The sequence below is a fragment of the Cajanus cajan genome, chromosome 4 (genome assembly GCF_000230855.2).
Source record: "Cajanus cajan strain Asha chromosome 4, NIPB_CcT2T_4, whole genome shotgun sequence".
Lineage (NCBI taxonomy): Eukaryota > Viridiplantae > Streptophyta > Magnoliopsida > Fabales > Fabaceae > Cajanus > Cajanus cajan.
The window spans coordinates 71945349-71959820 of NC_138520.1; the positions used below are offsets into that span (position 1 = coordinate 71945349).

Below are 14472 nucleotides of genomic sequence, written 5' to 3' on the forward strand. Positions count from 1 at the left end.
AATTTATCTCATCGTTAATTCATTATAAATGAGTTGGGTTAGATTGACCCACCAAATAAAATGGGTTGGATGTCTTAGCATCTCGTATTAGGGTGAGTTGTCGAGTCAGTGAGTGAGTTTGCTAAAAAAATAAAGAAATAAAGAAAAAAAATGTATATTTAGTTTGGACATCTTTTCTAACATTTTTTTTCTTATCAATATCTAAAGGGTTCATATAAGTTAGTGTACCTAAATAAAAAACTAAATATCAAATTATAATAGATTTCGATTGATTTATTACATAAAAAATTTCAAATTTGTTACATAGTAAAATAAAAATGTCATTATAATAATAATAACAACTCTTTTAATAGATTTATTACATAAAAAAAGTTCAAATTACATATAATAAAATAAATTAAATTATTTAAACTTAACATTAAAAAATATATATACACAAAAAAAAAATAGGTGGGTTAGGACGAGTGACATTTGGCATGGCAAGCAAACAGGTTAGGTGGAACAGGTTAAGTAGATCAATGGACTAAGATGCCTAATCCGACTTACCATTCTTTAGTGAGATAATAAATATGGTCCATGGGTCAAGAGACCCGTTTTACCATCCTATTTTTTTTTTTTGTTAGCTTTTTACCATCTCTTAAATGAGTTTTTTTTAAAGTCTTAAGTCTATATTGTTGTAAAAAAAAAATAAAAAAAATAAAAGTCTAAATCTATGCTTGTTTAATAAACAAGTCACACCCGCAAACAAAGTTGTGACAAACAAAAATATAATTATTTATTATATGAATAATAAATGAGAAAAATTACTAGTATGAAGTATTTATTAACTTTGTTGATTCTAATTTTTATCGAGAAATCTGACTGGTCACTTTTAATAAAAAATTTCCTTTTAGTTACATATTTTTCACAAACAAAACTCAAACCCAATACTTTACTTAACAAGATATTATTAATATTATCTTAATTACTTTCTTGATTATTATGTGGGTTTAAAGTTACTATAAATATGTAAATCTAAAAATATAAGACATATCTTATAATTTAATTGCCGAAAAAAAAGCATATATAATTTAATTTTGATTATTTTAGACGAAAGAAAACCAACACATGATGTTTGGATATATACATATAAAAGCAGAGTATATCAACAATTTAATAGTAACCAAAAGGATTATATGCAGTTTTATAAGTATTGTTAGTATTGTCATATGACTTATTAATATTACCTTAATTACTTTCATACTTGATTATGTCGGTTTAAAGTTACCATAAATATGTAAATCAAGTCTAGTATAATTACTTATTGATATTATCTTAATTACTTTCATACCTGGATTTCGTCAGTTTAAAGTTACTAAAAATATGTAAATCTAAAAATATAAGACATGTCTTATAATTTAATTGCTGAAAAAAAATCATATAATTTAATTTTGATTATTCTAGACCAAAGAAAACCAACTCATGATGTTTGGAGATATAAGAAAAAACCAGTATAATATATTAATAATTTAATAGTAACCAAAAGGAAAAACATTATATGCAGTTTTATTAGTATTGTTATATGATAATAGTTAAATATTTTTTTAGTCTTCATAAAATAAAAAAATAAATAAAGAACATAGACTTAAAAAGAAAAAGACATACATAAAGAATAAAACACGATATTTTTAACTATAAAAACAAAAAAGATAAAGATTAATTAAGTTTGTCTGTGCTTAGAAAAGAAAATGATTAGTGTATGTACTACTTATGTTGGATATAAGAAGAAAAAAAGTTGCGTGTGGAAGTTTGGAAGAGTGAGAGCGAGGAGCCAATGATATAACATTAGCCCTAATGTTGAATGTTGAATGTTGATTTGTCATGGTTTGCCAAATCCCAATCTAGAGTGAGGGCTAAACTAATCTCGGATCGATACCTTGATTCAGAAAACAGAGAAAGAAAGAGAATAAGGCTATCCCCAATCCCAAGCAACAACCATACGAAATTACTCTCTTTCTTCTTCTTCTTCTCAAAATCAAATTCACCGGCCATTACCAGTTGACCCTCATCATTGCCCTTTGAAACCATAAAACCCATATGAATCACATGCTTTCCACCTCATAGCTCCACTTATATTATATTTTTCTTTTCTTCATTCTCCATTCTCCATTCCCCATTCCCCATTCCCCATTACCATGGTTTCCCTTTCCACCACCCTTTTCCTTTCCCTCACTGCACAAAACGCTTCCTCTAGAATCCCCCCTCCCAATTCCTTCCGTTACAACAACCACCGTAACAGGGATCACAGGAAGGTTGTCTGTGCCTGCATCGCACCCCCGCAAAACTTCAAGAGCCAGGACTCTTCCCCCATTAATTTCAATGTAAATGTCCATAATTTGATTCATGTTCTTGTTGCATACCCATTGCAGGTTCCCTCGTTTTTGTTTCAATGGTGTAACTGTTGTTGCCTTTTCTCTGCTGGGATTGGGTGTTGAGGGAATTTGGGTTTCTGGGTAATCGGAAAGTTTTGGTTTTTTCTTCTGGGTGGCTGACATCGAGCTTGTTGGTTGTTGCTAGGGTTTGTCTAAATCAGAACAGTTGAGCACGGCGCGGGATCATGAGGATGATTCTGATGTTCTGATTGAGTGTAGAGATGTGTACAAGTCTTTTGGGGAGAAGAAAATTTTAAATGGTTTAAGCTTCAAGGTGAGGGTTATGTACTTGACAATATATCCTTTGGCGTTTTTGTTTGCCTCTTTCATTGTTTTTGTGGAGTGTGTTGTTTAGCATGATGTTTGTGTTTCGATGAGTGTTGGCAAAATTGATTTTGAATGAAGTTGGTTTTGGTTAAAAGGGATTTTGAAGTTATGTGATTTATGTTTGAATGTTTTTATTATAAAAGAAGTTAATACTAAAACTTTATTGGGAAAAAACTTAAGTCTCAAATTGATTAGAAATAAAATAATTAAATAATATATAAGTGAGAACAACTTTCACTATATAAGTTGATTTTGTAAGGTTGAGTTAGGTCCAAATTCACTTTCTAAGAAACTATAAAATTTTCATCTAACACAAAAGCTACCTAAATTTGTTTCAACTTAGAATCAATTATGTACCTAGAATCAATTCCTTAACATGAGATCAAACATGTGAAAATTGACCTAAAATCACGTTAATTGGTATTTCAGCATTTCAACGTGATTTTGAAGAATCTAACGTGAAACCAAACTTGCATGAAACTTACAACAATATTAACAACCAAGCCTTGTTCCTCATTGTGGGGTGTGTCACATGAAGCAAACAACTTTGTTGAGCTCTATTAGAAACCAATTTTTTGATAAATTTATTTGGAGCAAAGGTGTATTGAATGGAAACTACTTGTCAAAAAAAAGTGGGAGGAGGTCTTACTGATTCAGAACTTGCTAAATCCTTTTCACTTTTTTTTTATTAATTTTTGACATAATGAATAGATCAGGCATGGTGAAGCTGTTGGAATAATTGGTCCCTCTGGGACTGGTAAATCTACAGTTTTGAAGATTATGGCAGGACTTCTTGCTCCGGACAAGGTAAATATCTGATGTTGGATTTTGGGCTAGTGATTTTAATTTTAAAAATACGAGTTCATTTCTTGAATGCAATTGCTCTCAAATTGACAGGGGGAAGTTTATATTCGAGGTAAAAAGAGAGTTGGTTTAGTAAGCGATGATGACATATCTGGTCTTCGAATTGGATTAGTAAGTTTCCGAGTAATCTGTAATATGCTCATTCTTAAGTGATAATACATTTTCATTGTAACTTATTTATTTATATGTATCTGTAAACAGGTTTTCCAAAGTGCAGCACTTTTTGATTCTTTGACTGTTCGTGAAAATGTTGGTTTTCTCTTGTAAGTTGCAGGCATAACTTTGCCTTTCAAACTTCAGCTCCTTTTTGACATTGTTGTCTAAAGGGCAATAAAATTGATTGATTAATTTGATTTTGAGTCTTGTAAGATCTTTAATTTTTAGTTTATGACCTGGTTGATTGTTCAGGTATGAACACTCAACCATGTCTGATGACCAGATATCAGAGCTTGTCAAGGAAACCTTGGCTGCAGTTGGATTGAAGGTATGCACGTGGTTCCAAACCATTAAATTTGGCAGCAGATGCTGCATTAAAGGGTAGCAGTAGGAGTATACACTTTCTGTCTGCCATTGAGAAAGCTGCTCCATACTTGTATTGCTGGACTGCTAGTCACACTCTGCTTTCTTCCTTCTATTTGCATAGCCATTATGTTTTACACAAAGACTAACTTCTCACCCACCTTTTTTTTACAGGGAGTTGAGGAGCGGTTGCCCTCTGAGTTATCAGGTGGGATGAAAAAGCGAGTTGCTTTAGCTCGATCTATTATTTGTGACACCACAAAAGAATCAATAGAGCCAGAGGTGTGTTAGCTTACCTTTTCTATCGTTAAGCTCCCAACCATCCCTCTGATTAGTAACTACTTAAGGCTGTTTCTAAGTACTTATTAATTAATGTTTGAAATTTTTACTACCAGGAAGGAGTGTCGTAGAACTTGTATTTTCTTGATCCCTTATGCTTCTTGCATAAGTAGGTCATTAGTTTCTAGCAGCGGTACCAAGGAGTGGGGTGGGGTATTGATAGGCACTCCTAGGCTAGACCACGTGGGAAATATGAGCAAAGGGAAAAAGAGGGATTTGGATTGTGAGAGCCTTGCCTACATAGCAAGGAGGGTAGGAAGGGGAAATGGTTAGAAGCAAAGTAAAGGGAGAGAAAGGTAGGTCCAAGGACATCCATTCATTGAGTAGTTTTGGGACCTTTAGGCAGGGAGGTGCAGACCTTGAAGTTATGCAATTCTCTTGTTTTATTATTTTGTGACTGATTTTTATTGATCATATTGAACCTAGATCTTGTTCTTAGACATCTCTAAATGTTGACACATGTTCTGTATGCTGCTATTATGGAAGCCATAGATCCCCCTTCTCTGTTCTCTCTTTTGTCCCTGAGCAAACTGTTTTCCCTCAACCACATGCAGTTCTTGCAGTTAATTTTGACCAAGAGACAATCTTATGCATCTATGGCACTTGATACTATTTCCTATACCTGTATGCTCAAAATTTTGGGGTTAGTTTGTCAGTATCAATCGTTACCTCAAAGGAGAAACCAAGATAAATAGTGATATAACCATACACTTAGTTTCATAGGAAGACTTTCCACTTTTTGTTGATCCCCCCGATTTCCCCTTTCTTTTCTGTTTATAAAATATAAACAACATTTTGCACTTCTGTACAGGTGCTCTTGTATGATGAACCAACTGCTGGACTTGATCCCATTGCATCTACTGTTGTTGAGGATCTGATTCGCTCGGTGCACATTAAAGGACAAGACGCACGTGGGAAACCTGGGAATATTACATCTTATGTGGTTGTTACTCATCAACATAGTACCATTAAAAGAGCCATTGATAGGTAAGGATATTTTCATAATGATTGCATGTCTTCCTGCCCTCTGAAGCCTCTTATTTTGCCCAGAATTCATGTACCCTGATATGCAAAGTGACTTCACAAATACATACAGATTATTGTTTCTACACCAAGGAAAGATTGTTTGGGAAGGAATGACTCATGAGTTTACAACTTCAACAAATCCAATTGTTCAGCAGGTTAGTTGTTTTGCTTAATAGGTGTCAACAATGAATGGTTTCTGATTTTTTTTTTTAATTGTGGGACCTCAATTTCTTTGTATAGGGATTAGGGATGACATCTAAGTGTACCATTTAGAAAGTCACCCTAGTTCAAACTCCTTAATAGTTCACTTTATTTAAAGATCTTGTTTCTTACATGAGTTAGCCTTAATTGGGTTCCTTGCCTCCTTTTCTCTTATTTAATATTTGTGAGAGAGTCTAGTATTTTTCATTTGAAAATCCTTTCTTTCCATGTCCAAAGGTTTCAATCACTTTTAAGGAGCTACCTTTGTACAAGATTCAATTATCTCCTAATTCACCAATCTTATTTTATATGATTTTACAGTTTCACATTAATAGAAGTGTGAGCACAATATGTAAATAGGCCATTGGGTTAAGATACCATGGAACTTGGTAGATGCAAAATTGTTGTGTTTAGAGTTGGAAACAATAGATAGAGTGGATGACCAGGAACAGTGATTGAGTGTCTGTAATGCTTCTGAAAATGTATCAATAAAAATAAAAGCAGACAGTTGTTAGACTCATTTGATTCCCTGAAAGTAAATTGGACATGATGACAGTGACACTTGGTTTGTGTTTATGGGAAGCAGATCACTCCACCCTTTTGCAAGATAGTTGGATGGTTTAACTAAACTGAACTTCCTTAAATTAACGTTTTTCGTTGCCCTTTTGATTGTTTGTTTGATCACATAACGCAATCGTCTCTAAATAGTAATGTTAGTGTTATTTTTTTTTGTTGTGGCAGTTTGCATCCGGGAGTCTAGATGGTCCTATCAGATATTAGAACAGTATTGCAATTGTAAACTAGAAAAAATGGATTATGGCTGGTCTTGGCTACCATGGAGTGCAGATAGGAATGTGCAATAAATTTGTTGCAACAAGTATTAAAGAGCTTGGCACCGTTTTGGTATTACATTCCAATTTGACTTTTATAGAATTGGCCATCCAATTTGGATTAGAATCCGGGAAAGACAGGTTTTTTTCTTTTGGGTTAGAGAGCACCTTATTGTTACTGATGATTAAATTCTTTGGCAATCGAAGCCAAAGGTGCATGTTCCATGCACACCATATGTTAGAAGAGATTCGATGTATTAATATTAGTTCTGCGCGTAGTACTTGATGTTCTAGCTTGTGTTTTTGTAAACAATTCAATATAGTCAATAAATTTGCTTTATTATTTTAGATCTCGCCTGATTATATTTCTAGATGGTATCATATTCTCAATCATACTAATAATAATGTCTTGCTATCGACTATCCTAAGATATTCACTAAAGAATATTTTGTACTTTTTATTTAATCTTTTTAATTACTTCAAAATAAGTATTGAATGATTCTTATATCTTTAATGTGATATTTTTATTTTCATAAATTAATATTTCAGGACTTGTAATATTCTCCTTAATATAAAGTACACTATTTGTATCGACATCGGAGACACGGTAAACTTTGAATTTTTCTAATTTTCTGTCGAGCATGTGGCACTTAACAACAAACATAAATTGAACAATTAACCTCGTTCCTGTTGACAAAAAGAATTCATGAGAATATCATTTAAATTTACAGCATTAAGTGAGTGATGATTGCAATAAAATTTTTGTATAAAGCTAATTGTTCATCTTGCCTGCACCTATGTGTAAAATTTGGTTCCCCACTTCAAAAAAGGGCTAGGTTAATCTAGAATGATACGAGTTCTCTTCACGTAAACATGCTTGTAAATCTGCAATTTGATGCCCAAGATCAAAATTTTCACCATAATTAGATCTGATCGGGAATGTGATTGCTCCACTGATTATGAATAATGGATGAACTTGATGCAACCAAGTTCCAGCAGATGAGAACAACCAAAAGAATGATGTGGGACTGGTCTTTACTCGGATCAAAACCTTCATCATATTCATTCATTCTTTTTCCAGCTGAATGATGCAGGACTAACATTCACTTATACTAATATTGGTGTTCTTTAAACCTTTTATGACTTATATCATGACATTTTGGTCCAGTAATTCTGAGACACTTGGTCAGTGATGCTGATTGGCAAGGACATTGTAGGAAAGAGAACACAGTAACACTTGTGAAGTTCATGGCCAGATAGTATTCCTAATCACAAAAAGTTTATGTTCACCTGAAACTGTGAAAGACAGCTACCAAATTACAAAATGGAATTTACAGGAGATTTGTAACTGTCACAACTCACAAGTATCAAATCAAACTTTTGTTTGGAGAATATAATTCCTTGCCCTCGTAGAACAGAAGAGAACAACGACACCAAAATCAAAACTAACAAAGGCACTAATAAAGAAAATCCCCACAGATATTGGTCCATCCATCCTATCTTCCCTGAAAGAACTTCCTTGCACAGATTGAGTCCTTCCATCATCACACACACCACTGGAAGATTCCATGCACAGATCCGGATTTCCAGCGAATGCACCTGGAAATCGTCCGTACCCCTGCTTCTGGGGGACATACCCAGAAAAACAGTTGTAAGACAGGTTCAAAATGGACAGATCTTGAAGGCTAGATATGTTTCCTGGAATATGTCCTGACAAGGAATTATGTGACAAATCTAAGGCTTTCAAACTCTGCATTTTCTGCAAACCTGGAAGCTGTCCTTCGAGAAAGTTGCACGACAAGTTCAGATATTCTAGACCAGCTAGCCCAAACAAGCCCCTTGGAATCTCCCCATGTAGCAAGTTGCTGGATAGATCAATTCCAACCATTGAGGAAAGATCATAAGTGAAACTAAGTTGATTGCTATCAGAAACAACCGCCGAAACTCTCAGTTGAACCTTTCTTGCTGCAACCAATGGCTCCTTAACAGTGACATTCCTTGTGTTAAGTATTAAGCTACCCTTAAAATTAACATCAGGTATGAAGCCAGTAAACTTGTTGTGCGAGAAATCCATCGCTTCTATCGCGTCAAATGTGAACAACCAACTAGGCAAATTTCCACTGAACTTGTTCTGAGCAAGAGACAGATACCTGAGGTTTGTCCATTTGGTTATTGCATCATTCAAGGATCCAGAAAGCTCATTGGAACTAAAATCTACAATCTCCAGAGATTTGCATCCAGCCAAAGTGAGTGGAATAGCCCCAGAAAACCTGTTGTTGCTTATGTCCAGTATCCTCAAGATATCCAACGCATCAAACTCCGGTTGAATCACGCCAGAAAGATTGTTATTATTAAGTATTAAAGCATACAGCTGAAAGCACCCGACAATACTAAATGGAATGGTACCAGACAAAGAGTTGTGTGAGAGATCAATGACCTGAAGATAAGTCAAATTTCCAATTCTAGCAGGAATTTCTCCAGAGAGAAGATTGTGAGAGAGAAATAAGGCCTGCAAGCTTTTCAACTCAGTAATTTTCACAGGAATTTCACCAGAGAACTGATTGTGAGAAAGGTCAAGAAGAACAAGGCCAAGTTTCTCAGTAGTCTCAGCAATCTTACTGGGAATAGGACCAGACAAATCATTATGACTCAAGTCCAAAACAAGAAGTTTCTCAGAGAATACAAGCCTAGGATATATTCTATACTTCAAGTGGTTCCCTGACAAGTTCAAATGAGTCAAGGCATGAAAGGAAGCAATACAAGCAGGCAGCCCCCCAACAATAGAATTATTAGACAAATTCAACACAGTTAGAGACTGAACTGAAGCTGCAAAGCAAGGCAAAGTACCAGCAAATTGATTGGAAGCAAGATTAAGCAAAACTAAAGGCTGTTGAAAATCAACCAGATTACCAGACAAGACGTTGTTCGCAAGGTCCAAATACTTGAGACTCTTCAAGTAAAGCAAGCTCTCAGGTATCCCCCCACTAAATGAACAGTAACCAAGATGCAACCTTTCAAGATTTGTTGAGAAGTTACCAATCCAAGCTGGCAGTGGGCCCCCCAAACCAGGGTTCCCACTAACAACAAGCTCAGTGAGGTGCCTGAGCCTCATGAAAGAGCCTGGTATCCCCCCATGAAGTTTGTTATGGCTGAGATCAATGGCTCTTAGGTTAAGCAGGTTTCCAAGACACTCAGGAAGGGGTGACGTGAAGCTGTTGTGGGACAGCCCCACCTTGTTGAGGTATGAAAGGTGGCACAAACTGGGGGGTATTTGGCCTGACAAGTTCATGCTAGTTAGGTTGATGGAAAGCACCCTCCCAGTTGTGTTGTCACAGGTGATTCCACTCCATGAAGTGCAGTTGGAGCCTACCCAGTTGGCCAAACTCTGGTTGGGGTCTTGCAACGATGACCTGAACTGAAAAAGAGAGGCTTTGTCTTGTGGGTGGACATCAATTGAGTGGGAAGGGGTTGCACACAGAAGAATCACACACAGGAGTGTGAAGGGGGTGGTGTGTCCCATCACCATGGGAGTAAAGGTGCGATTTTTAGGAAGGGGAAGAGGAGTTTGAAGCAAAAGAGGAACTGGGGAGCAAAAGATTTGAGGATTAGGAAGAAAACATGATGAAATGGACACAAGGAACGACAGAAGAGAAGAGAAAGAGGAACAGGTTCTTACACATTGATCTTAGGTTGGTCGTGTCACGCTGATAAAGTGAGAGTGCAACAGAGGAAAAGGAGGGTTTAGGTTATATCAAAAAAATTAAAGTGGCTTTGTTGTGCTTCCTTCTTTCACTTTACAATCTCTCTCTACATTACACTTTATCCCCTTTTCAAGTTTCTCTTGTGCTGTATGTATCCCAGAAAGCATGGTCATGTTAAAATAATCGCATGCTCATGTAATGTTAGATGTGTACTATAGTGACATGTTAAATGGTAATATTAAAGGGTTATGACTTTTAATTTTTATCTGAAAATTAAATGATTAAAATAATATTTATTAACCTTAATTATAAAGATATATAACTATAACATTTTTATGATTAAATATATTTCTGAAAATTAAATGATTAAAATAATATTTATTAACCTTAATTATAAAGATATATAACTATAACATTTTTATGATTAAATATATTTATAGACATTAATTTTTTTTTCAATTTTTACTTTTAATTCTTAGATAATTCTTTTTTTTTTTTTATACTAATTTTAGTCTCTAAATTTTATGATTTTCACCTTTTGTCTCTAGATTTTTCTTTCTTAACGATTTTGGTCCTTGATATAAAAATTCATGGAAGCAAATTTTAAAAACTAAAATCAAATAAAATTTGTTTATAGACTAAAACTAAAAATTAACAAAAATTTAGAGAATAAAAATATATTTAATTTGTATTTTTATTATGAATTTAATATTAAATAAATGTGAGTATAAACTGTGACAAATCTATAAAATTTGGAAAGTGAAAGTTAGATAATAAATTTATTTGAATACAAATTCAAAAATATTTTAAAAATTTTTCTACTAAAACACTTTTTTTTTAGTTCAAAAGTTCTCAAAAATATTTATAATTTTATTCAATAGACTCAATGTATATTACTTCAAATGAATATATATATATATATATATATATATATATATATATATATATATATATATATATTTATTTATTTATATAGGGGAATGCTAATATACTCTCACCTATTTTTTAGTTGAAGTATGTTAGCAATCTACACCAAAATTTTAGGACAAGAAAATCACTCATTTATTTTGATTTGGTTAATTTGTATAAAGGATATTATAGTAATTTAATTTAATTTTAAAAGAAAATAAGTCATTTTTCTCTTCTATTAAATTATTTCTCCAACTCATTTCTCTTTCCTATTAAATATCTTCTCTAACTCATTTATCTATCTCCTATTAAATTCTTTTTTTAACTCATTTATCTCTCTCATATTAAATTCGTTCTTTAACTCATTTTTCTCTCATCTCTCATGATATCTCCCCTCTCTCTGAACAAATAAAAAATTAATTAATAAAAAAAATGAGTTGAGAATGAAATTAATAAGAGAGAGAAAATGTTTTATTTTCTTTTAAAATTAAATTAAATTACTATAATATTTTTTATATTAATTAATCAAATCAAAAGAAATGAGTGATTTTTTTATTCTAAAATTTTAGTATAGGTTGCTAATATACTCCAACTAAAAAATAGGTCGGAATATATTAGCATTCCTCATATATATAATAGATAGTAAAATAAAGTATCATGATTTAACATTATATAAATTATAAGATAATTAATATTTATTTATATTTAAATTATATTATATCTTTAATTATTATTTTTACCAAATTTTCATCTCATTTTATCAATTTTAAGTTTTAAGTGATGAAACTAATAACTAAATGAAATTTAGCTTGAATACTATTAAATATTAATTGTTAGTATCATTTATTTAATTTTAACTCATGAATAATATTGCAATTTTAACAATTAGCAAATCAATATTTAATGAAGGAACTAAAATTACAATTTTTATAAAATCAAGAGACTAAAATTGCAAATTTTAAAATTTAAAAACCAAATTTGCATATTTGATATTATAGGAAAACTAAAAATGTAATCTAACCTAAAATAATTACACATATACTTATTTTCATAATTTTTTTTAGATATGTACTTTAAATTAAGTTTATTTAAGGAACATTTGTTTTAAGATATATTATTATATTATTAATAATCACGTATTACATACTATTTTATTAAAAATACTCCCTCTGGATGTATATGTAAAAAAAATTAATTTTACACATATTAAGAATGATAGTTAATTGCATTAACTTTCAGTTTTATATAAATATATATATATATATATATATATATATATATAATTTATTAAAATATCTTTAATCATATTTATTATAGATAACATTTTCATTTATTTTTAGAATTATTTTTTTTATTTAAGAATATTAAATAAAGTTAATTTGGTTAAAATTTTCTTATATTTGAGTAAAAAAATTACATGTTATATATATATAGAGAGAGAATTATTTTTCATCAACATGTTTGATTGGTATTTGATAATTATAAACAAATTTAAATTTATATCATTAAAAAATTGGGAGAAATATGAAAGAATGAAGGAAGAATAAGTAATTAATGTAAAAAAAAAAAAAAAAAAAAAAACTTCCATTTTATTGAGAATATAAAATACTCCCTTTTAGTAGAGAAATAAGAACTAAGAAGAAAAAATAGATTTTTATATTTATGAGAATCAACAATTCGTAAAATAATTTGTTCAAAAACTTATAGTACTATATATGAAACGTGATATTTCGAAATTCACTTTCGTAAATATTCTTCTTAGATGTCTCTCGCAACAAACAGAATCTGAATAAATAGAATTCCACTTAATTACGATTACGAATATGTTGCTGACTACGAGTCAATTGGCATCCCAACCCAACGTATAATCATATCGTATATGTTCCAATTCCTATACCACAAATTCACGCTTTGCACTATATTCTTCACTTTCTTTTTCCCCCACAACTTTTCTTAAATTATTTATATTTTTATTATAATAAAAAATATAAGAATTGTATTTTTATCTGTATAACATGTCATAATCTCTGTATTTAATAGTTTGATTACTAATTGTGAAAAATATAAACACAATTATCTAAAATTATCACACATATAATATTTGGATATATATGTCATACAATATATGTTATAGGAATAAAGAAAACAATTCCAAGAATATAAATGTTCATATGGTGAAACTACACCATATTTTACACACACATATAATAATTATATTAAAGATATGAAAATTTTAGTTGATGATCAAGCACCAATTACAAGAAAAAATGGTAGTGTAAAATAATACTGTCATCCAACTTGACTCCCAACTAAAATCCCTCCTTTAGATATTTTTACCCTGCTTTCATATCAAGTATGATTGTCCCAAACCAATCACAGGAAACACATGCAAGGATAAATTAGTCATCAAAAGAAAACTACATATTAAGTATAGAAGGAAGGTCAACTATACTACCCATATACACAACTTAATTCACCTTAACATTTTATCAACTTGCAATGTTTCAACAAAATACAACATGTTCTTCAACTAGAACAACACAACATAACAACATCATCCCAACTAAACATTATACAACGATGTGACTCATCAATAGCACAACATTGCATATGTATTACACAACTCAACAACTCAACTATATTTGCACAATAAATTAACTAAATGTATTGTCACGTATTCAATTAAGAAATTTCTTATAATACAGATGAATAATTTAAGTGACTTGACCCTACTAAATTAACAATGTGATCTTTTCAATATAGCTAGATTAACAACCAATATAGATATAACACAACTATGCAACTCATCAACAATTTAACGTAGCACATAAACAACACAACATAATCAACACAATATAATCAACACATCATATGCACAACACAACAATTATATATATCGTCATACATTCAACTAAGAGATCTCTTACAATACAAGTGAGCAATTTAAGATGCTTGATCCTACCGAACCAACTTAACAGCGCAATATTTTTGGGTTAGCTAGACCAACAACTAATTTAGATATAAATCCACAACACAACATAGTTTTTTGAATTTCGCCACTTAAACTAACAAAATCTAGGATTGCTAATAGGGTAGGAAAATTTGGGTGTAAGGATACCACGACCTTATCATGCATAACTAAGTCTCATATGGGATTAGTTTGTCAACTATCCTTCAAATATTACACCCCTTTTAGTACTTAGTTAGGGATTTTGGCCCCATACCTTATAGCTTACTCGATTTGGTCACTTTGTACATGTATGGTGTAACGCCTAGTTGTGTAAAAATTAATTCTAATATTACATGTATATAATAATTATGTACATTATATCATTAATATTATTA

The 14472-nt window shown here is 31.6% G+C and overlaps 2 protein-coding genes across 3 annotated transcripts; one reads left to right on the top strand and one right to left on the bottom strand.

Annotated features, from left to right (window-relative positions):
- The first annotated feature begins 1778 nt into the window (after positions 1 to 1778).
- ABCI13 (non-intrinsic ABC protein 11) lies at positions 1779 to 6865 on the top strand. Of its 2 annotated transcripts, XM_020379212.3 has the most exons (10): positions 1782 to 2360; positions 2557 to 2685; positions 3450 to 3545; positions 3636 to 3713; positions 3804 to 3865; positions 4011 to 4086; positions 4296 to 4403; positions 5272 to 5447; positions 5557 to 5641; positions 6429 to 6865. In XM_020379212.3, the coding sequence occupies exons 1-10, from the start codon at positions 2175 to 2177 to the stop codon at positions 6465 to 6467; spliced, it is 1035 nt and encodes a 344-aa protein (XP_020234801.1). In that variant the 5' UTR covers positions 1782 to 2174; the 3' UTR covers positions 6468 to 6865. The 2 variants fall into 2 exon arrangements, with proteins under 2 accessions (XP_082929118.1, XP_020234801.1); XM_083072992.1 differs by lacking the exon at positions 6429 to 6865 and having other exon boundaries at positions 1779 to 2360; positions 5511 to 5644.
- A 315-nt stretch (positions 6866 to 7180) lies between these two features.
- On the bottom strand, positions 7181 to 10381 carry CLV2 (Leucine-rich repeat (LRR) family protein). The gene has a single exon (XM_020379200.3). It carries the CDS (start codon positions 10041 to 10043, stop codon positions 7890 to 7892), a length of 2154 nt encoding a protein of 717 aa, XP_020234789.1. The 5' UTR covers positions 10044 to 10381; the 3' UTR covers positions 7181 to 7889.
- Between the last annotated feature and the right edge of the window lie 4091 nt (positions 10382 to 14472).

Excerpts from the sequence above, each read along its gene's own strand:
- ABCI13 (XM_020379212.3), top strand. The coding sequence starts at position 2,175 with ATGGTTTCCCTTTCCACCACCCTTTTCCTTTCCCTCACTGCACAAAAC. Across the intron at positions 2,361-2,556 it reads CTTCCCCCATTAATTTCAAT|GGTTTGTCTAAATCAGAACA; the intron begins GTAAATGTCCAT and ends GGTTGTTGCTAG. Across the intron at positions 2,686-3,449 it reads TAAATGGTTTAAGCTTCAAG|ATCAGGCATGGTGAAGCTGT; the intron begins GTGAGGGTTATG and ends CATAATGAATAG.
- CLV2 (XM_020379200.3), bottom strand. The coding sequence starts at position 10,043 with ATGGTGATGGGACACACCACCCCCTTCACACTCCTGTGTGTGATTCTT.